Below are 23084 nucleotides of genomic sequence, written 5' to 3' on the forward strand. Positions count from 1 at the left end.
AGCTAAGGTAATATCCAGTGTGCCGCAATGTACGGGTGTTAGCTGCATTACTGCTTGTTATTATGATTGCAGACATAGACAGTAATATTAAGGACTCGGTAGTGAGTAGTTTTGCCGATGACACAAGAATAAGTAGAGAAATTACTTGTGATGAAGATAGGAACGTGCTACAAAGAGACCTTAACAAAGTATATGATTGGGCAGGGGTAAATAGGAGGGTATTTAACTCTGATAAATTTGAATCAATAAATTATGGAGACAGAGAAGGACAGCTATATGCATATAGGGGACCTAATAATGAGACAATCACAAATAAGGAAGCAGTTAAATACCTTGGTGTGATGTTGAATTGGAACATGTTATGCAATGATCAAATGGCAATTCTATTGGCAAAATGTAAAGCAAAAATGGAAATTTTGTTACGGCACTTTGAAACGAGAAAAGCTGAACACATATTTATGCTTTATAAAACATATGTTCGTGGTCCACTTGAATATTGCAATATGATATGGTACCCACACTATCAAAAGGATATTGCACAAATAGAGAGTGTACAAAGGTCCTTTACAGCTAGAGTAGAAAAGTTAAGGATCTTGACTACTGGGAAAGACTACAGTCATTAAAATTATATAGTCTAGAAAGGAGAAGAGAACGCTACATGATAATTTAGGCATGGAAACAGATAGAAGGAATTGCCGAAAACATCATGGAGCTAAAAATATCAGAAAGAGCAAGCAGCGGTAGATTAATAGTGCCCAAAACTATACCAGGAAAAATAAGGAAAGCACACAGGACATTAATCCACTACGCACCAGCATCGATAATGTTTGATTCTATTCAATGCGTTGCCAGCTCATCTTAGGAATATATCAGGAGTGAGCGTAGATGTGTTTAAGAATAAGCTCGACAAATATCTAAGCTGCATCCCAGACCATCCAAGATTGGAAGATGCAAAATATACTGGAAGATGCACTAGCAACTCTCTGGTAGACATTAGACATTAGAGGTGCCTCATACCGAGGGGCCTTGGGCAACATGAACAAGATGTAAGGTCTCTCTCTCTCTCTCTCTCTCTCGTCTTCTCTATTCCTCTCTCTCTCTCCTCTTCTCGCTCTCCTCTCTCTCTCTCTCTCTCTCTGGGGGGGAAACTTTTATAGGGTATAAAAAAAAACTATATAATAAAGATGGAACAACGAAAACCTCTTGAAACTCCTCAATGAACTGAACTTTCAAGTTAAGAAATCAGATAGCTCCCAGAAGCTGGCTATTAGTAGCACTGCAGGCAACAGTGACAGTAAGGGAAACTAATAAACCCACCGAGGACAAAAGATAAGATAGAAAAGTCCCTCAGATTGGCACAGTTTAATTCACAATCAATTTGGAACAAAGTAGATACGTATCTTCAAAGCATTGGTAGCAAGTGAGGAATTAGACATAATAGGTATCACAGAAACAGGGATACAAGAGGCAACAAGAGACTTCATAGGAGAGTACCAGATAGCTGGATATAAATTGTTCAAAAAAGATAGACTCAATAAAAAAGGAGGAGGCGTTATGTTATATGTTACAGACCACCTCAGTCCAATAGAGTGTAAAATTACAACCATGCAAGAAGTGATTGGCATCAATATAAACAGCCAAGGGATGAATATAACTCTAATACTAGTGTACATACTTCCTTACCAATCACAAATGTTCAATGAGGAGCTGTATGCACTACTAGGACAAGAGATAAACAACAAACTCTGCATAATAATGGGAGATTTCAATGCAGCAGGACATTGGGACATGATGACCTCCACATCAAACATAGAAGGAAAGAGACTTTTAGATTTTGTAAAGAATTAATTCCTCCACCAATGGGTTGAAAAACCCACTAGAGGAAATAACATACTAGACATTGTCCTATCGACGGAAGATAATCTAGTATCTGACCTTTCAGTAGGTGCAAATCTAGACAAAAGCGACCATAAAATGATCTCATTTCAAATTAATGTTCAACATTAAAAAGAGAAGAAGATATTAATGAAATTAGACTACTGTCAACAAGACCTAAATAAGCTAAAGTAGTATGTTAAAAATCTAGAGTGCGATGAGAACACAGGCATAGATAAGCACTGGGAAGCCATTCATGAGGAATACACAGAAAAATGCTCTAGATGTATACCATTAAGACAAATACTAACAAATGGCAACCCTCAGCCAAAGTGGTTCAACAAGGAAATTAAAAACAAGATAAGAGAAGGAGACAGATTGCACAAATCAATGAACCCACACCCAACACCAATAAAAGCAAGCAGGCATAAAGAACTCTGTAGATTAGTGGACAAATTAGTAAGAAAGGAAAAGATAAATAAGGATAAGAGAGTTGCATCAGTTTGTAAAGAAAACCCAAAAGTTCACATGTTAATAGTAGGAAACCAATAAAAATAGCATAGGTCCCCTAAGGGACATTAGAGCAACCTGTTGAACTCAGACTTGGAAAAAGCAGAGTTATTGAATAAGTATTTTACTAGCGTATTCACAACTGAAGACACTACCTCAACACTGGATCCTGCTATTAAATATGAAGGGGCAGATCCACTGGACAAAATAATATTTACAGAAGAGGACATTAAAAACAAAATAGACAAACTCAACAAGTTCAAATCTCCTGGCCCGGATGGGATTCATCCAAGAGAAATTAAAGAGCTAAAAGAGGAGATAGTTCCTCACCTATATAAAATCTACAGGAAAAGTGCTGAACAAAGAAAGGCACCAAAAGGATGGAAACTACGAAATGTGCCCCCAGTTTACAAAAAAGGTCCAAGAGAAGAGCCGGGTTATTATTGATCAATCTGCTTAACGGTTATCATATAGGTAGGAACAACTTATTGTTAAACAGTCAACACAGTTTCAGACAAAACAGATCCTGCCTATCAAACCTCTTGGAGTTTTTTCATAACATGCTAGGTATGTACGACAGTAGTAGAGCAATAGATATACTCTACTTAGATTTCCAAAAGGCCTTTAACAAAGTCCCACACAAGAAACTGATGATAAAAGTTAGAGCTTTAGGAATTGTAGGAGAAACAGCAGACTGGGTCGAAGACTGGCTAACTTATAGAAAACAGAGAGTAGTAATAAATAGTGAAGGATCAGAATGGGCAGAAATAACAAGCGGAGTTCCCCAGGGTTCTGTCCTTGGCCCTCTCTTGTTTTTTATTTACATTAATGACATTGATGTGGCTTAACTAGCAGGATAGCCAAATTTGCAGATGACACCAACCTAGGTGTAAATGCAGCAGACCCAGATGCAGTGGAAAGTTTAAGAAATGATCTAATGAAAATAGGAGAGGGGTCAAAAAATGGCAAATGTCTTTTAACGTAGATAAGTGTAAAGTGTTACAAATAGGAACAAACAACCCTCATGCCAGCTACATGCTGCTTGGGAATGACAAAAATAGTGTAGAACAAGAGGATGACCTTGGAGTCATTATTACCAAGGACTTAAAATCCACAAAACAGTGCATAAAAGCAGAAAAGAAGGCACAGAAACTAGTGGGATACATAAGGAGGCAGTTCAGATGCAGAAACAAGGAAACTGTGCTGCAGCTCTACACATCAATAGTTAGACCCCATCTTGAATATGCAGTAAGTTTTGGTCACCAACACTAAGAAAAGACAAATAGATTAGAAGGAGTACAAGCAAGAACCACAAAGTTAATCCCATCCATTAGGCAAATAGGTTACCGAAGACGACAAGAGTGCTTGAACATGTATGGCTTAGAAACATGAAGATTGCGAGGACAATTAATAGAAACATTCAAAATACTGAAAGTCATAACAAAAGTAGACAGTAACCTATTTACATTAAACAAAAACTAGACAAGAAATAATGGATGGAAACTAGAACTAAGAGATACAACACATCCCATTGTGGGAACTTCATTACATACAAGATATGTGAGATGTGGAATAAATTGCCACCAGAAGTGGTAAACAGCCACAGTGTGGAATAGTTTAAAAGATACTTACTTTACTTTATCTTCCCGCCACTGGCCAGTGGCATAAGGCTGATACAGTTCCTCTCCATCTGTCTCTATCCCGAGCCATTTCCTTTGCTTCCTCTAGGTTTTGGATTTCATCCTCAAGATCCGAGAATTATGTCTATCCACCTCGTTCTTGGTCTACCCAGCGGTCTTCTTCCTATTTGTACTGCTCTCCTGGGGTCTCTATTCCCATCCATCCTCTCAACATGTCCAAACCATTTCAGCCTTCCCCTCTTCAGCCTGGTACTGACTGGCCTTTGCCTCAATCTCACCCTGATGTCTTCATTTCTAACATAATCATCCCATTTAATGCCAAGTATCCTTCTCTGCAGCTTCATCTCAAAAGCATCCAACCTTTTCTCCTCTGTTCTGGTCAGTGCCCAGATGGACGAGCCATACATCAGGACTCGTAGTACTACTGCATTGAATATTCTTATCTTAGTTTTCAAGCTGATTTCATGCCTTGACCAAACGTTTTTTCTCAGAACCTCAAAAGCTCTTGCTGCTCCTAGTTTTCTTCTTTGTATACCTTCAATTTGCCTCCCGTCTGCTGTTGCAACACTTCCCTAGACAAAATCATTAGGACACTGTAAATGCATAGTAAAACCTGCTCCCACAGATAAATGAGCACACAATGTCTCCACGGATGGACTAACAAGCCTTTGAGACATCGCAATCTTTGTAACTCTCTCTCTCTTACTGATATGAGAGAATTTTTATGGTACATGTATGTATAATGTTTATTAATATTTTCAAATAATAATAATATGTCTTTCTCTTTCTCTTGGCTGGAAGTGTTAGAAGTACATAGTATGCACATATATATCTTTAAGGGTGCTAATGTTCAAGGTGACTGAAAATAAATTAATGTAACCTCAAAGATTTATACAGCAATATGATAATAATTTAAGGTCAATTTGATGTAGGATGTTACTTTAGGTATACACTTGGTATTTGAACTTTTGAGATTGGCAATTATAAGCGTTAGGGAATTATAAGCATTTCTATATCTTCCTTCTCTCTCTCTCTCTCTCTCTCTCTCTCTCTCTCTCTCTCTCTCTCTCTCTCTCTCTCTCTCTCTCTCTCTCTCTCTCTCTCTCCCCTACAATTTGATGTAGGGTGTTACTTTAGGTATACACTTGGTATTTGAACTTTTGAGATTGGCAATTATAAGCGTTAGGGAATTATAAGCATTTCTCTCTCTCTCTCTCTCTCTCTCTCTCTCTCTCTCTCTCTCTCTCTCTCTCTCTCTCTCTCTGTTATTGGCTGTGTATAGATTTCTAGTGGTAAAATATTTAAGATGACTTTGAAATTATATTAATAATATCAATTCAATGGTATATTTGATATAGGATGACGATGATACTTTTAAGTATACATTTGGTATTTGAACTTTCAAGATAGGCAGATATGAGCATTTTTAGAGGGGAGTTCTATCTATTCACAAGTTTGATAGATTTAAGCAGTTTCAGAGGGGAGTTCTAACTGCAGGTTCGAGCTATTCACGGGAGTCTGGTACACATCCCCCACGAATACGGGATGAACGTTATTATGATTAGAGATAGAGAGACACCGCGGTATCCATTAACAAAAGTTGCATAATACAGGCAGCCCCGATAAACAGCAGTAGTTCCATTCCCTGCCAGTGCCGCTAACCAAAACTAGAGATCGGCAATGCTAACCAGATATTGGCGCAGAAAATCAAGCTAACAGCGTCACTGGACAAGCGCTTTAAAACTGGATAGCTGTTAACTGATGCCACCGTTAACGGGGGGGCTGCCTGTAGTTGTGTTCGTGTATTGAGAATATGTAATGATCATTTTGTACATGATCTTTCCTGTCAGATATATACTTAGCTATAGTCTCCGACGTTCCCGACAAAATTTCAAATCTCGCGGCACACGCGACAGGTACGTCAGGTGGTCTACCTTACCCGCCGCTGGGTGGCGGGTGTATGAACCAATCCCCCTTGCTTGTCAGATTTTCTCTGTCGCTCGGAACAATAACAACTGTTGTCGGTTCCTTTGGATAGATTTTTCACTTCTCGCTTGCCTGGAGTTGATTTGGACTTCTTTTTGGTGACGTATTCGCTCTGTTTGGCTTGGCATACGCTATTTGTGGACCGTTTTTGACTTTGCACTGGAATTTTCTTTAACATGTCTGATGTGGATTCAGTAGCTAAAACTTCTGTTTTGTTTAGGGTTTGTGTGTTTGAAGGGTGTAAGGTGAGGTTGCCGAAAGCTTCAGTTGACCCTCACACTGTATGCATGAAATGCAGGGGGAATGAATATTCTTTTAGTAACCCTTGTAAGGAATGTGAGGGACTGAATGAAGACAAATACAAGGCTCTCTCTTCTTATATTAGGAAGTTGGAACGTGATAGAGTACGGAAGGCTTCCTCTAGAAGTTCTAGTAGGTCTAGAATGAGTGAGTTGGATGTAGAACCTAACGTTAATGTAGAAGTAGAACCTTCTTCCCAAGTTGCAGCCCCTGCTCCCCGCACCGAAGCCGAAGATTCGTCTTCGGAGGCGGCGGCTTTAAGAGCCACGATTCTTTCGATGGATCAGAAGATTTGTGAGTTAGAACAAGGTAAGGAGAGTGTTAGTGATTAGTGCAGTGTCCCCAGTGTTGTGGAGGGTGCGTCTGACCGGCTCCTTAGTGCCTCTAGGCCTAGACCTCTTCCAGACTTCCAGTTCCAGTGGAGTAGGAAAGTCGAAAGCCGCAGGAGGGCTAGGGAGAGCCCCCACCGGTCAGGCGTCCCCTCGGCAGATCCTGAAGTACGCTCCCAGGCTGCCTCGGATCGCTACAAGAAGGAGATCCTGTGTCAATGCTTCTCCTCTTCGTCGTCGCCCTCTCCGAAGAGAGGTTGGAACTCCCCGGATGCGTCGCGCCCTTTGAAGAGGGCTTGGAAGGCTTCCTGCAGTCCTTTGGCTTCCAGCCCAGAAGTTTTCCCAGAAGAAACTTCTTTGGAAGTAAAGAAGCCCAAGAGATCTTGTGATCGCTCGTCTTCTCGCGCCCCTCGATCTGCGCCTGCTTCGGAGGAAGACTAGACGGATTCTCCTACTAGAGTCCTTGCGGGACTACAGGCTCAGATCTCGGCTTTGGCGGACTCTCTGGCTTTAAGATCGCGGAGGAAGAAGGATGTTTCTCTTCCGATCAAGAGATCTAGGCGCTGTTCTTCAGAGGATCGTTCTCCGCTTCGTAGGCGATCTCCTTCATATGGGGAGTATTTGAATGAAGATAGGAGCTCACGCAAGAGGCCCCGCTCTCCTGGCTCTCTCTCAGCAGCTTCAAGGTGCCAGACATCGATCAGACGCTCTGTGGAGAAAGAAGATTTTTCTCCGGATTGGATCCCGGCTTCTGGTAAGCGTTCTTCGCCTGCTCATCACGCTGTTTCGAGGGTACGGCCGAGAGGAGATAGGTACTTGGAGCAGAACAGGCCTCTTTCTTCGACTTCCTCTCGTGGGACTTCTCCTCAGCAACTTCGAGAATCTAGAAGGCGCCCTTCTACAAGTAGGCGCTCGTCTTCCGCATGTCACTCTCCTCGAGTTTCAGATCTGGCGTCGAGTAGACGTTTTTCTCCTGTTCGTAGCTCCTCTCCCTTCAGATGTCAAGAGTCTGGTAGGAGCCATGCGCCTGGTAGGCGTCCTTCTGGTAGCCGCTCCCCGCAAGATAGGCGCCAAGAGCCTAGTGTACGTCGAGCTCCTGGTAGGCGCTCCTCGTTTTCGAGGCGCCCTACTCCTGACTGTTCTCCTCGTGGCAGACACCAAGAGCCTTTCAAGCGCCCTTCTCCGTGTAGGCGCTCTCCTTCTTCTAGACGCCCTACTCCTGACTGTTCGCCTCTTGGTAGGCACCAAGAGCCTCGCAAGCGCCCTTCTCCTGATAGGCGCTCGTTAGCTTTGAGGCGCCCTTCTCCTGACTGTTATCCGCTTGTCAGACGTCAAGAGTCTCTCAAGCGGCCTTCTCCTAGTAGGCGCTTTTCACCTCTCAGTCGACCTTCTCTTGATCGTGCTCAACTTGACAAGCACCAAGAGACTCTCAAGTGCCCTGCTCCTGATAGGCACTCAGCGCCTAGCAGCCGCTCTCCTCAGGATAGGCGCCCAGATACTAGTAGGCGCTCTCCTCCTAGTAAGCGCCCTGTTGATGTATCCAGACCTTCTCGGGGTAGAAGCCCTGCCTCTCCTTCAGTTGAGATTTCGTCTACCTCGAAGAGGGAGTCTCATTGCAGACAATCCAGATCGGGCGGGCGCTCTTCCTTTTCATCTCGTCGTTCACCTGCTGATTTGAACTCTCCTGCAAGAAGGCACTCTCCAACCTCTCGCTCTGCTCCTGTTAGGACCTCTTCGTCGCCTAAGGATCCTTCACGCTCTCCTCGACAAGGAATCCTAGACGGTTCGGATGAGGAAACTAACACTTCCGCAGCTGTGTCTTCTCACAAGAAGCTCACAGAGCTTCTACTGCAAGAGTTTGGGGACTCCCTTAGTCCTACTGCTCCTCCTTCTCCTCACTCGTTGCTTTCTACGGCGAAGACAACGAAGGGTTCGTCTTGCGTGAGGATGAAGCTGACCCTTTCGATGAAAAAGGCTCTTAGGAGTTTTGGTTCCTGGATGACTTCCAAAGAGGAAGCAGGAAAAACGATGTTCGCTTTCCCACCTTTGAAGCTATCAGGACGCGCTGGTTTCTGGTATGAAACAGGAGAGTCCTTGGGACTGGGTCTACCGTCCTCGGCCGATGCGGACTTTTCGGCGTTAGTAGATGCCACAAGGAGAGCTGCACTTAACAACTTGGGCAATGAACGAGATCGACCACATTCTGAAAGGTATGTTCAGAGTGCTGGAGGTCTTCAACTTCCTTGATTGGTTGCTGGGAGTCCTGGCTAAGAAGATACAGGTGCCAGAGTCTTTTTCTCCAGAGGATCTCCTTTGCGTGTTATCGTGCATGGACAAGTCCGTTAGAGACGGAGCGAGTGAAATCGCCTCCCTGTATGGGGCGGGAATCGTGAAGAAGAGATCTGTATATTGCTCCTTCTTGACGAAGTCCGTCTCCCACGCTCAGAGGTCTTCTTTGCTGTTTGCTCCTCTTTCCGCTCAATTATTTCCTAAGCATCTAATCCAAGACATCTCGAGATCGCTTTCGACTAAAGCCACCCAGGACCTTCTGGCCCAGTCGGCAAGGAAGCCTCGTCCTTCCTTCCCTACCAAGACTAAGAAGGAGAAGTCTAGTACTCGGGAACCCTTTCGAGGGGCTTCTTCCTCCAGAACCTCTTCGTTTAGGGGTCGTAGACCCAACAGAAGAGGAAAGACTTTCGCCAAGTCAGTCAAGACCTCCAAGTAACTTACAAGTCCTTCAGACAATGGTGGGCGCCAGGCTCTTAGGATTTGCGGAAGTCTGGGCCCAGAAAGGGCCGGATCCTTGGACCCTTTCAATTTTGAGGAGGGGTTACCTCACCCCTTTCACCTCAAGACCTCCCTTGACGACCACCTCAAGGGAGTTGACGGCCAGGTACAGAGACCCCATCATGAATTAAGCTCTCCATCTAGCAGTAGAACAGATGCTGGAGAAGGAGGCTATCGAACTAGTGACAGACCATCGTTCAGCAGGCTTCTACAACCGCCTTTTCCTAGTTCCGAAATCCTCAGGGGGATGGAGACCGGTGTTGGATGTAAGCGCCCTGAACTTCGTCGTAGAAAAGAAGAAGTTCACTATAGAAACACCTTCTTCGGTGCTGGCAGCGCTTCGTCCAGGGGACTGGATGGTGTCCTTGGACTTACAGGACGCTTACTTTCGGCCTCTCGACGGCCCCTCAAGTGTTCACGGGGATCTTGAGGAATGTAGCTCAATGGCTTCATTTGAAGGGGGTAAGGATATCCATGTACCTCGACGATTGGTTTGAAGGACTTGCAAGTAACACTAGAATTGACGAATGCGTTGGGACTTCTGGTCAATTTCAAGAAGTCTTGTTTAATTCCCGAGCAAGAGTGTGTGTATCTCGGGATACGGATGAACTCTCAGAGTTTTCGGGCTTTTCCCTCTCAAGAAAGGATAGCCCGAGGATTCGAGAGAGTAACAACCTTCTTAGGGAAAGAAGTATGCACAGCGAGGGAGTGGATGAGTCTGCTGGGGACGCTCTCCTCGCTGGAGCAATTCGTTTCCCTAGGAAGGTTGCACCTGAGACCGCTCCAATTCTTTCTTCATCGGAATTGGAGTCGTCGTTCTCAGGATTTGACGTCCTCCCTGTCAATATCTCAGGAAGTCAAGGAGGAACTCACATGGTGGGCAGATCCCAACATCTTTGCGAAGGGATTGTCTCTTCAATCCCAGAGCCCCAACCTAGTGTTGTTCTCCGACGCGTCGGACACGGGTTGGGGGGCGACTCTGGGAACCAGCGAGGTGTCAGGTACCTGGGTGGGGGACCAGGTATCCTGGCACATCAACAGAAAGGAGCTGATGGCCGTGTGGTTGGCTCTGAAAGCTTTCGAACCCAACGTCAGAGGATCAGTAGTGCAGATCAATGCGGACAACACCACAGCTCTGGCATATGTCAGAAAACAGGGGGGGACGCATTCCTTCTCTCTGTACGAAACTGCAAGAGACCTTCTTCTGTGGGCCGAAGAAAGGGGAATCAAGCTTCTCACCAGGTTCGTGCAGGGAGAGAGGAATGTGAGAGCAGATCTCCTCAGCAGGAAAGATCAGGTCCTTCCCACAGAGTGGACACTTCATCTGGATGTATGCCAGAGCCTGTGGAAGTTGTGGGGCAGGCCACACATAGACCTCTTTGCCACGTCAAAAAACAAGAGACTGGATCCTTACTGCTCTCCGATCTCGGATCCAGAGGCATTAGCAATCGATGCTCTTCTTCTAGACTGGAGCGGACTCGATGTCTACGCGTTTCCCCCCTTCAAGATTCTGGGGTTAACAATCAAAAAGTTCGTAGAGTCAGATTCAACGAGAATGATCCTAATCGCTCCCTTTTTGCCAGCCCAAGAATGGTTCACAGAGGTACTGGAATGGTTAGTGGACCTTCCAAGATCGCTCCCTCTAAGGAGCGATCTACTCAGACAGCCCCACTTCGACAGGTACCACAAAAATCTCCTCGCTCTCAGTCTGACTGGCTTCAGACTGTCCAAAGTCTGGTCAGAGCGAAAGGCTTTTCAACAACAGCTGCTAAAGCAATCGCAAGAGTGAGGAGGCCTTCCACCTTACGTGTATACCAGTCAAAGTGGGATGTCTTCAGACGGTGGTGCAAGAGAAAGAACATTTCCTCTTCCAGTACCTCTGTGACCCAGATTGTGGATTTCCTGCTTTTTCTCAAAGAAGATAGTGATCTTGTTGTATCTACCATTAAAGGATACCGCAGTATGTTGCTGCGGTCTTTCGGCATAGAGGCTTGAATATCTCTGAGAATAAGGACCTGCATGACCTTATTAGGTCCTTTGAAACTGTTAAAAAACAATCTCATATTACACCGAACTGGAATCTAGACGTGGTTCTCCAATTCCTTGGATCGTCTAGATTTGAACCACCTAGTTCAGCCTCGTTCAAGGATCTGACGAAGAAGGCTCTCTTCCTTATGGCTCTAGCAACCGCTAAGAGGGTGAGTGAGCTCCAAGCAATTGAGGGCAATGTTGGGTTTAAGGAAGAATCTATGGTTTGTTCGTTCCTTCCGGGATTTCTAGCTAAGAACGAAAACCCATCACGTCCATGGCCCAGGAGCTTCGAAATTCCTGGGCTATCTTTTCTTGTAGGGGAAGAGCCTGAGAGAACTCTTTGCCCTATGAGGATTGTAAAATATTACCTTAAGAAGAAGGAGCAACTTAAGGTCAATCAAGAAGTACTTTGGTGCTCCGTGAAGGACCCCACTCGACCCATGTTGAAAAATGCTCTGTCCTTCTTCTTGAGAAGCCTGCAAGGAAGATCATTTTAAGCTTCTTAAGGTGAAAGCCCACGAAGTGAGAGCCATTGCACCTTCGCTTGCTTTTAAGAAGAATATGTCTGTGCGAAACCTGATGGAGGCGACCTTCTGGAGATGCCAATCGGTGTTCGCAAACCACTACCTACGTGATGTAAAAATCACTTATGACAAATGCTTCGCCTTGGGCCCTTACATATCGGCGGATTTGGTGCTGGGGCAGGGAGCTGGAACTTATCCTTTTTAGACTTTGATATTTTAGCCTATATTTTGTAATTGTTGTTTATGGTTGTCTGAAAGAGGTTGCAGGGAGGCACCTCTTTTTGTCGTAGTAATAACCCTTTGTAGTTTGGTTAGGTGGTCTGATGAGTTTTGGCTCCTTGCAGAGGTAGTGGTAAGGATCTGTTAACAGGATCCGACTTGGATTCTACCACACAAGGGGATCACATATCCCAGTGGTAGATCCGAGGGTCTTTCAGCAACAGGTCACGTCCTAGCTGTAGCTCTCCAGGCAATGCAGACTCAGAGACAGTATCAATGAAGTCTTCGGCCTGAAAAGGTGAGAACCAAGGTTTTTTATATCCTACAACATTAGTTGTTTCCCTTCTTTCCTGTTTTATTTAGTGGTCTCTTACCCTCCACCAAGGGTGCCAATCAGCTAAGTATATATCTGACAGGAAAGTTCATGTACAAAAATGATATTGTTAAACTACAATAAAGTTTTGTACACACTTACCTGGCAGATATATACGATTAATGGCCCACCCAGCCTCCCCTCAGGAGACAGGTGGAAGAGAAAATCTGACAAGCAAGGGGGATTGGTTCATACACCCGCCACCCAGCGGCGGGTAAGGTAGACCACCTGACCTACCTGTCGCGTGTGCCACGAGATTTGAAATTTTGTCGGGAACGTCGGAGACTATAGCTAAGTATATATCTGCCAGGTAAGTATGTACAAAACTTTATTGTAGTTTAACAATATCATTTTTAAGAAAACTGTTATCTTACTTTATCTAATCATATTGCATGTTTTATTACCATATTATCATATAATACTTTTAACAAAGTGATCTGCTATTTCCATTCCTTTTTTGATTACTTATTTCATATTATCCACTGATTTCATTTTACCGATATCATCACTGTCTTTAGTTGCCAAATAAAACTTGAAAGTTGCAGCTACTTTATTCATAAACATAGTAAATTAAATTAGCTATACATCAGTTTTTACCAGTTTCAGACAGTGCTTTTGCATTCAAAACATTTTGCAGTCTGCTCATTATTTGTAATTCCCAATCATGTTTTTCTTACGAGCCTTGTTGTTTACTAAAAGCCAGTATGTATGTCTTTGGTAATATTTTATAATCAAACTAAAGGGTTTTGTGACATCAATTTCCCCAGTTAACCCTAATAACAGGATTCTTCCCAATTTTAAAGGAATAGTAAATTCATGGAGATCTACTTCCAATGGGTATTACTCCACCGATAGTAACATCACAAGAGCTGAGCATTTGTTGTAATATTTACTATATATTTTTCCTATGGGAATACAAAAGTATTTTTCATAATGGTTAGCTTTGCCAAACATTGTAAAATCTCGAAGATACCGATTTTACACATTTTTGTTATGATAATTCAAATAATTATTGTTTTTATTTTTGTACCAACTAACTTACATTAGCTGATTGAGTTACTTAATTAAAAATTTTGGGGGTCATTTAATGTGGCAAACTAGGCACCTTAGGCCGGGGTGCAGGAGGTTGTTCGTAAGTACAGGACGGAACAGAAAGGAAGTGTCCAGGAATACAATATTGTTTTGGCTAAGAGAAACGGTCAGGAATGCCTACATGACAGAAGACAGGGGGTCAGATAGCCAGGAGAGGGCTAGGGCTCATGACATCAGAGGCTTGAGTGCTTCTTTGGCATTCAAGAAGAATGTGTCTGTGGAGAGAATTCTGAAAGCTGGTGTTTGGAAACGCCAAACAACTTTCACTTCCTTTTATCGAAAAGACGTTGCCCATAGATCCTCGGATACCTTTTCTTTGGGTCCAGTGGTGGCGGCCCAGCAAGTGGTATAGCTCATCCAGTACCCCTGGCGGGTCAGTTTGTGTCTAGTCTAAGATGAAGGTATGAAAGTAGAATGAATGGGATGACTGGTCTTTTTTCTTTACTACTTTCTTTCTACTCCTTTACCTACGGGCAGTATGAAGGAGAGTACCATCATAAGCTGGAGTGGACTAGATGCAGGTGAGGTGGTCAGCCATACTGTAAAGTTATGTTAGAGTATAGTATGCTTTTCAGTAGCAACACACCCCTCTCGGTATTAGGGAAGGGAGGGGTGATGGTAGATCCGGTTACAAGGGACAAGAGTGGTTTATGAGAATGGAGGGTCCTCTATTTTCTCATAGTTATAAACCATGCCATGATACCAGCACCCAGTGGGGGAAACCAATAGATTCTCTTATATCTTAGGTTCAAGGGTTTATAGTCCATTCTCTTGAAATACTCCTAATATTCAGAAATGGATATAGGTGGCAAACTCCCAGTCACTTAGAGACTTACCTCCCTCCAATAGTAAGTTTATCCTAATGTTAAGACCGAAGGTTTGTTTTGTATGTGAACAAATGACAAATTTGTAACTAATTTGTATTTTTCATAAATAACAGACCTGAGGTCTTATCAGTTAAAGGCCCACCTCGAACCACCCCTCTAGCAGTCTAAACTTGGTTAGAAGTATAACTGGTGGGTCACACGACGCTGAGGGCATTCTGGGTAATACATGCCCCGTGACTTGGTATAGATGCCAATAGTCCCTGGATCGCACAAGTTTAATTTTAATTCTACCGGTTTCCAGCTTGGCGCTAGTAAATCCTAATGTTAAGACCTCAGGTTTGTTAGTTATGAAAAATACAAATTAGTTACAAATTTGTAATTTTTACCTGAAAAATTGGGGGTCATCTTATTTGCTGAGTCACCTTATATGCCAGCATATACAACAGCACTTTTGTAAGTTGGGTAGCTAGTGTGATAGTTTTGAAGTTTTGATAGTTTTGAAGACAACTTGTTGAAATATAAATTGGTATAGTCACTTTAGTAGTCTTACTTTTCCTTTTTTTTTTATACACTGAAAGTAATGTTGTACACAAACTGTATACCTACATTGTTTGCCAGAATGTGTTATTGTTTATAGTAAAGTAGTGCCTCAGACTTCGAACTTAACCCGTTCCCGAAGGCTTTTAGAAGTACGATTTGTTCAGAATATGAAACAATATTCCCTTAAGAAATAAAGGGAATCAGGATAATTCGTTCCAGCCATACCAAAAATACCCTCTTTTCGCATTTTTTTGTGTTATTAATGTGTTCAAAAGTTAAATTGAGTGTAAAGTAATGAAACAGTATGTTCTATGACGTAAAATTTTCGAAATTTTATTGTTTCTGTGTACGATTTACAAACTGTTTGGTGAAAATGGCGCCCAGCCGGCTGGGGGCTGGAGGGATGAGAGATGGGAATCCTTTGAGGAAACCGAATTGATTGCAGTATGTAAAGGTTGATAACAAAATCAGTTTTATTCCCATATTAGTTACAAGGAGAATCAAAGGAATTGATAGTGTGTGGGTCTGATTGTAGAGAGAGAGAGAGAGAGAGAGAGAGAGAGAGAGAGAGAGAGAGAGAGAGAGAGAGAGAGAGAGAGAGAGAGAGAGAGAGAGAGAGAGAGAAATCAGTTTGTTTGCACTTGGATCTGAAGTGCATGAAAGAGATTAATTATGCCACAATACAACAAATTACTGTTCGCATCAAACAAATAAGCAACATGTAAAGAATGCAAGAAAAGGAAAGAGAGATAAAATAACTTTTCACAAGGAAGCCATTTAAACAAGCTATTGTAGGCATGCAGAAGCTGAAAGTGGTGCCAGTTTGTTTATTACAGAGCTGAGTTACTTTTACAGTAGTAAAAAATTGTAAAAAGCAGTTGTCACTACATAGGTATTTTACTGTAACAAAACTAAAAGTGATTTGGGCAGATCAAGTGTAAGTGAAAGAAATGGGCGAATAATCATCCCAGCCCAGCCGATAAGTCAGTAAGAAGCAGAGCCATTCTTCCCTCTCCTCTCCTCTCTTTCTCTCTCTATCATCTCACTCAGTGCACATAACACTGATTCGAGGACTGCATTTGATTGTTTTCATGTTTTATCATTATGTTAAATTTATTGTGAAATAACTTTTTATTTTTTGTGTGAATTGGTACTGTTTTTACACACATATTATAGTTAAGATTTTACTGTCTCTATTCTCCTCAACAATACCACGACGCACAATAACTTGAAATCATTCATTCATTATTCCTCAAAAATATAAATGGCCCCTCCCCCTACTTCAAGTTAGCTGTGTATCACCGCAATGACAAATGATCTTGTTAATCATTTATGCTAAATTTTATTGTGAAAAGCTTTGTTCTTTCATTTACTATTTTGTTAATATTGTTCAACTAGACCGTCTCACTCAGCACACAGAACACTGGCTCGTTCAACTAGACCGTCTCACTCAGCACACAGAACACTGGCTCAATTAAGACTTTTTTTTTTTTTTTTTTTTTTTTTTTTTTTCTGTATTGCATTTGATTATTTTCATATTTTATCATTGTTAAATTTATTGGGAAATTCCCATTTTATGTGAATTGTTATTGCTTTTACATACATACAGTAATATTTTAACTCTCTCTTCTCCTTTTCTCCTCAACATATCATTGCTCCCTCGTTCAGTCTCAAGTCAATTGGGCATGACATCACCACGGTTACATACAATTTTACACATCTTTTCTGCTAAATGTTATATTGAAAGCTAAATTTTATATTAACCCTTTACTGCCGACTGGACGTATTTTACGTTGACATTTTTTGTCTCTCGGGTGCCGACTGGACGTATTTTACGTCGACATACAAAAGTTTTTTTAAAAATTCGCGGAAAAATACTTTTAGGCCTACCAGCCGAAAACTCTTGAATCATTTGCCTTGGGGGATCCTGGGAGTTCACGGATCAAAGTGTTGTTTTGTTTACAATCGTTATGCAGGCGCGCAAGCGCGAATTTCTTTCTTGCCGCACTAAAAAGTATCTGTGACACATCTCGGAAATTATTTCGTCACTGACATAATTTTTGTACCATTTTAAATTAGCCGTTACATGGAGTATTATATATGAAAATGTGTGCATTTTTATGTAGAATACAACAATAAAATACTCATGATTGTAGCTTTTATCAGTTTTGAGATATTTTCATATAAATAACGATAATTGCCAAAATTTCAACCTTCGCTCAACTTTGACTCTACCAAAATGGTCGAAAAACGCAATTTTAAGCTAAAACTCTTATATTTTAGCAATATTCAATCATTTACCTTAATTTTGCAACTAATTGGAAGTCTCTAGCACTATTTCGATTTATGGTGAAATTATGAAAAAACTGTTTCCTTACGCCCGCGCGGTAACTCTTCCGAAAAAAATCATACATGCGATTGTGGTAATGTTTGCACCATTTTAAAATTAGCCGTTATATAAAGTTTTATATATGGAAATGTGCGCAATTTCATGCACAATACAACGAAAAACAACCCATGGTTGTAGCTTTTATCAATTTTGAAATATTTTCATATAAAAAATGATAAGTGACAAAATTTCAACCTTTGGTCAACTTTGACTCTACCGAAATGGTCGAAAAACGCAATTGTAAGCTAAAACGCTTATATTCTAGTAATATTCAAGCATTTACCTTCATTTTGCAACACATTGGAAGTATCTAGCACAATATTTCGATTTATGGTGAATTTATGAAAAAACATTTTCCTTACGTCCGCGCGGTAACTCTTCCGAAAAAATCATACGTGCGATTGTGGTAATGTTTGCACCATTTTAAATTAGCCATTAACATAAAGTTTTATATATGAAAATGTGTGCAATTTCATGTAGAATACAACAAAAATAATTGAAGGTTGTAGCTTTTCTCGTTTTTGAAATATTTGCATATAAATCACGATAAATAGAAAAAAAACCACGTTCGGTCAACTTTGACTCTACCGAAATGGTCGAAAAACGCAATTGTAAGCTAAAAATCTTACAGTGTAGTAATATTCAGTCATTTATCTTCATCTTGAAACAAATTCGAAGTCTCTAGTACAATATTTAGAATTATGGTGAATTTAAAAAAAAAACTTTCCTTCCCTCCGCGCGCGGATTCTCCGCCACAAATCTCCGAAATGTGTACGTCCCATTCTCGGAATATTTGCTCCGTTTCATATTAGGCATTTCATAGAGTTTTATATATGAAAATGGGCGCAATTTCATATAGAATAAAACTAAAAATATTTGAAGGTTGTAGCTTTTCTTATTTCCGAAATAATTGCATATAAAAATATATATAAAAAATTCTACATTCGGTCAACTTTAACTCGTCAGATATGGTCGAAAACTGCAATTGTAAGCTAATACTCTTACAGTATAGTAATATTCAATCATTTGTCTTCATTTTGAAAGAAATTGGAAGTCTCTAGGACAATATTTAGATTTATGGTGAATTTTTGAAAAAAATATTTATGTCTGTGCGTTACAAATTCATGCATTATTTTGTGATAATATTTTCTCTGTGTTGCTTTTATTGTTTTACAATGTGTTATATACTAAAATGATCGCAATTTAGTGTACATTACAACGAAAAAAAAGTAACTTGTTACTTTTAACCGTTTTGCGCACAGCGCGATTTGAATACAATTATATATTAAATTTCGTTTTGCGCTATCATATATCGCATTATTTATATATGATAATGATAATTATTTTCATTTATGATGGTTGCATACTAAACTTCAGCCAATGACAAAAAAGGGAGCTAAAAATGAACTCTTAATCTTGAAAACTAAGGGCGCTGTGATTTTTTGAAAAAAATGTTTTTTCCGCTTCCGCGCTCACTCTGAATTACCTCCGGCACACGGGAGACAATTTTTTTTTTTACCGCTTCGGCGTTCAAGGGTTAAATGCTTTATACTTTTATTTATTTTGTCGAATATGGTTATCATTAAACTATATATTGTAAACTAAAAAAATTTAATATCTTCACTTGTAAGACCCAGTAGGATGTCGAATACAAGCATAAACTAGAAAATCAGTCAGTTTGAAGTATAAGCATTTGTTCGACAAACGATATAAAATTTTCTCTAAAATTTCATTTGAAAAATGGAAAGTTCAACATAAGAAACGTTCAACAAACGGTGTGCCACACTGTGCTGTTATTTTGTGAGCTCATGCTACATTTATATGATTAACGTGTTTGGCTTTTAGGTGAGCTTTATTTGACTGTTGTAAATGAGGATGGTTTGATGATTTCTGCCTTTAATGTTTACAATGTTATTTCAGAGCTGGGACACTGGAAATGATCGTTTAAGAGAAAAGCTTCTATCTTTCATCGGTAAAATTGGTAAAGATTCACGTCTTGGAAGAACAGCAGAGAAAATGTTAGATACACTTTGGGAACTTGCTCGTGTTCCCGCTCTACCCCCAAGATTGGTGCATCAGGCTATGAATGAGCACTTGGTCATTCTTAATAAATCAGCAACAAGGGATCAGGTGTGCTTATGATTTATTTTTTATTCTTTGTAGAATGTTCCTTTGCAGGGAAATTTTTTACTTTTTAAAATGTTTATTTCCTTAATTAGTTTTTCTTCGCAGTCACCTTGGAACTTTGCAACTAATTAAAATCTTGTCTTAATTTTGTTTCAGTGATAGTATTTCAATTGTATAATAAATCATAATTTGTTCCTCATATTGAAGCTCAGCAAAAGAAAGTTTCAACCTTTTTCCATGTTAACACTAGTGCAAAGTTTCAGTTTTTCAATTTTGGCTTGTAATGTGGAATCCTCTCTCTACTGTATACTCCAAGCAGGGTAATCAAAAAGGAAACTATATCCCCAAATAATGCACTCAAAGCATCTAGCTGATACACTAAAAAATATTGCCACATATCTCCTCTCACAAAGATTTCCATTTGCACCAAAATAACTGCAAAAAATAATTGAACTAAACATAGCTCTTACCACCATAGGCCTAAACTCTGGACTATCTCCAACAAAATAAAATATCACATGGCCAAAATATTATATCTCCAATTCTCCAGTAAAATAACCTCGAAAAGCCTCTCTTATATTTTATCTATAAAATTATTAGTAAATCAAGGGAATATTCTTTCTACATGGTGTAACTATTTTATGGTGAATAAGTTATTCCATCTTAATGAAGTACATGGCTCATTTTATGATACAGAAGTAGTGCAAGCATCTTCAGTGGTATATGAAAAACTATAAGTTACCAGAAATCTATTAAGACTAAAAATTTTCCAGGTATCCTAAATGGATAGATAAACTGAAGAGCAACTCTCAACCTGCAAAAGAAGCAAAGTAAGAGGTGTATTGATAAAAACAGTGAGAAAAAAGTGTATATACAATTAATTCAACTTAAAGATTTAAAGTAGGGATGGGTGGGTTGGGGAATGTTACTTTCAGCAAAAAAGATTAGTATTTTTGAGTTATTGAGTTCCTGTTGGTTTGTATAAGTAAAATTGAGGAATTCCTTATACAGTGAACCCCCTGTATTCGCGGACTCACATATTCGCAGACTTCTCTGGAACATATACCCTCATCATTCGGGGATAATTAGCTTATTCGCAGTATTTTTCTATGAGAAATAACCACAAATTACTGTCTTCTTTCTTTTTTTATGATTTTCAATATAAAATGCACTTTTTGTGAGAAAACTATTAACAAACCAGGTATAAAAATTTTTAGTGGGTTTTTCGTGAGTTTTAACTAACTAAATAGGCAGTTTCAAGGGTTTTTTTTATAGGGGTTTCAACTATTTGTGGGTTCTAGCTATTTGCCCGGGGGTGGGAGGACTGGGCTCTAGTACCCATTCCCCACAAATACAGTGAAAACACTGTAGTCATAAAACTGTTCCATGGAGTTTTTGTTCTATTTTATTCTTTCTATTAGTTAATATTTACCACTCAACTTGTATGTCTTGTCTTTGTCCTAAAGTAAAAAGAATTGTATTTATAGAATTTATAAGCCGTTCTAATATTTATGTTTCAGCTCCGCAAAACATACATTGTTCGTTGTGTAGAGGACATCAAAAGAAGCCCAGCTGTATATTTACCTCTCAAGCAACTTCATTACTTGGCTCAGTCTATTACCAAAGGGGGTGGAGCTTCATATTTTAAAACAGAAAAAGTAAGTTCCATTTCAGTTGCTTTAAGCAATGGATGCCAATAGGTTCTTGTTTTAATTATAATTTGTTCAAAGAAAGCAAACATTTTAGTAGTTGTGGGTCATGTTTGTTTGGTTTTTATGATGATGTAAATTTTGCTAAAATGGAATTTTTATAACTTTCAGGAACAAATATTTACAAAGTTGTATAAGTAACAGCATTGCGTAAATTTCATTTTTCATTAAATAAAAGGGAATATATCCACAGCAGTTATTATGTACAATGTTATTTTCAGGTACTGCTGCTAGAAGACAATTAGCCTTGAAAGTAAATACTGTGAAATATGATGAATAACAATTAAATATTGAATTAATTTTTCAGGCAACTTTGTCAGAATTAAATCGCAGTCATGAAATTGTGAAGCTAATAACACAAAGTCTTGCAAAGTGTCATGCTTTAGCTGTCAATACAAGTGGGCAGCAACCACCACCACCTTCAACCCTCATAGATGGCAAATATACCCATGATGATGTATGTTGTTATATCTTTTTTTTTATTGGAAATATATTTTTTGGAAGAAAACAAGTAGTAGATGAAATATATTTTTGTGTATGTTGTATTTATCATCTCGTAGCAAAATCATGTTATTTATAAGACTTGTTCAAGTGTGGTTGCAGAAAATTAGAAGTAAACTCCCATTTCCTTTTTCAGTATATGAAGGTGCACTTGGAATTTTTACAGTTTTTATTGAAGGAAGGTGATATTTATCTTGCTTGGGCAAGATGCAAAGACATCTGGGACACGCTTGTGGGTAATCCTAAAGCTTCTGGTCATGATAAGGAGGTCAGTACCTCTTTGGATGCTGAGGTTAGTATTAAATTTTACTCTTCCGTTGTAGCGTCTTGCAGAGCTGCTTGGTCGCTTCATCAGCATGAACATGGAGCCAGTTGTTGTACACCTTTGTTCCTTATAGTTTCTGCTTCTCATGTGAAACTGGGAGATCTGTAGAAATTTTGTATTGATGCTTTATACTTATTGAAGTTCTCCAGAGTAACTGCAGTTGTTGTTTTAGCTCTGTTAATGTAGTTAGCTGTGTTTAAGCATGTAGGCGTCCATAAAAATAAAACTTAATATACTTTTTAAAATTTGGATAGTGAGGGCTATGTTGTGTTTTTAATGATGTACAATAGATATTTATGGTACCAAGATATTAAATTAACACGTCATATTTATTTTTTCTGTGCTTAAAGTTGATGGAGCTTTATTATCAAGGAAATCTAGTTTTTTCTACAAATAAGTTTAAATCTTGTTCAAATAAATGTTTGTCTTATTGGTTTTGTACAAAGAACATGGGGTTCATAGTATGAAATTAATCATTTTATCAGTGAATGATTGATTATTAAACTTGTAAAACTATTTTTTTAGTCAGTGTTAACAAAGCATCTTGAACTTTCTTAAGTGTTAATGATGTGGCCATACACCAGAAAGAGTGTTGGAAGAAAAAAAAAAAGTCAAGGTACCATTGTTCATTGATGTAGCAACTGACCAGGTGATACAGGCTTGAAGACAAGATCTAATATCTTGGATATATGTAGAGGTATCATGGAATGTAAGAGGTAAGGAATAAAGCAGAGAAAAGGTGGAAAGTAGTACCATTATATGAAGATAAGAATAAGGAGGCTATGGCAAGCTGTAGTGGAAGTAATATTGATCATCCTTGGAATGCTAAGAATAAGCCTAGAAAACCTCAGGAAAAACCTGGATAGTAATGAGTACACATACTTGAGCCTGAGTAGTTCCAGAAAAGTGTACTGTTGGCCATCGCAAGGATAATTAAGAGAGTATTGGAATCCTTAGAAAACAGGGTACTGGGGGCCAGATCTCAGGTGTCAGGATGCAG

General features: G+C 39.9%; 1 protein-coding gene across 2 annotated transcripts in view; it reads left to right on the top strand.

The window, feature by feature from the left end:
• Positions 1-23084, top strand: part of LOC135220891 (ubiquitin carboxyl-terminal hydrolase 24-like) — a 394433-nt gene that overhangs the window by 54768 nt on the left and 316581 nt on the right. Inside the window, exons 3-6 of one of the 2 annotated variants that reach the window (XM_064258501.1) lie at positions 19343-19552; positions 21070-21207; positions 21566-21715; positions 21896-22051. In XM_064258501.1, the coding sequence (XP_064114571.1) occupies positions 19343-19552; positions 21070-21207; positions 21566-21715; positions 21896-22051 (654 nt within the window). The remainder of the gene's footprint in view (positions 1-19342; positions 19553-21069; positions 21208-21565; positions 21716-21895; positions 22052-23084) is intronic. The other variant, XM_064258502.1, reaches the window with a different exon arrangement.

Source organism: Macrobrachium nipponense, chromosome 2 (genome assembly GCF_015104395.2).
Source record: "Macrobrachium nipponense isolate FS-2020 chromosome 2, ASM1510439v2, whole genome shotgun sequence".
NCBI lineage: Eukaryota > Metazoa > Arthropoda > Malacostraca > Decapoda > Palaemonidae > Macrobrachium > Macrobrachium nipponense.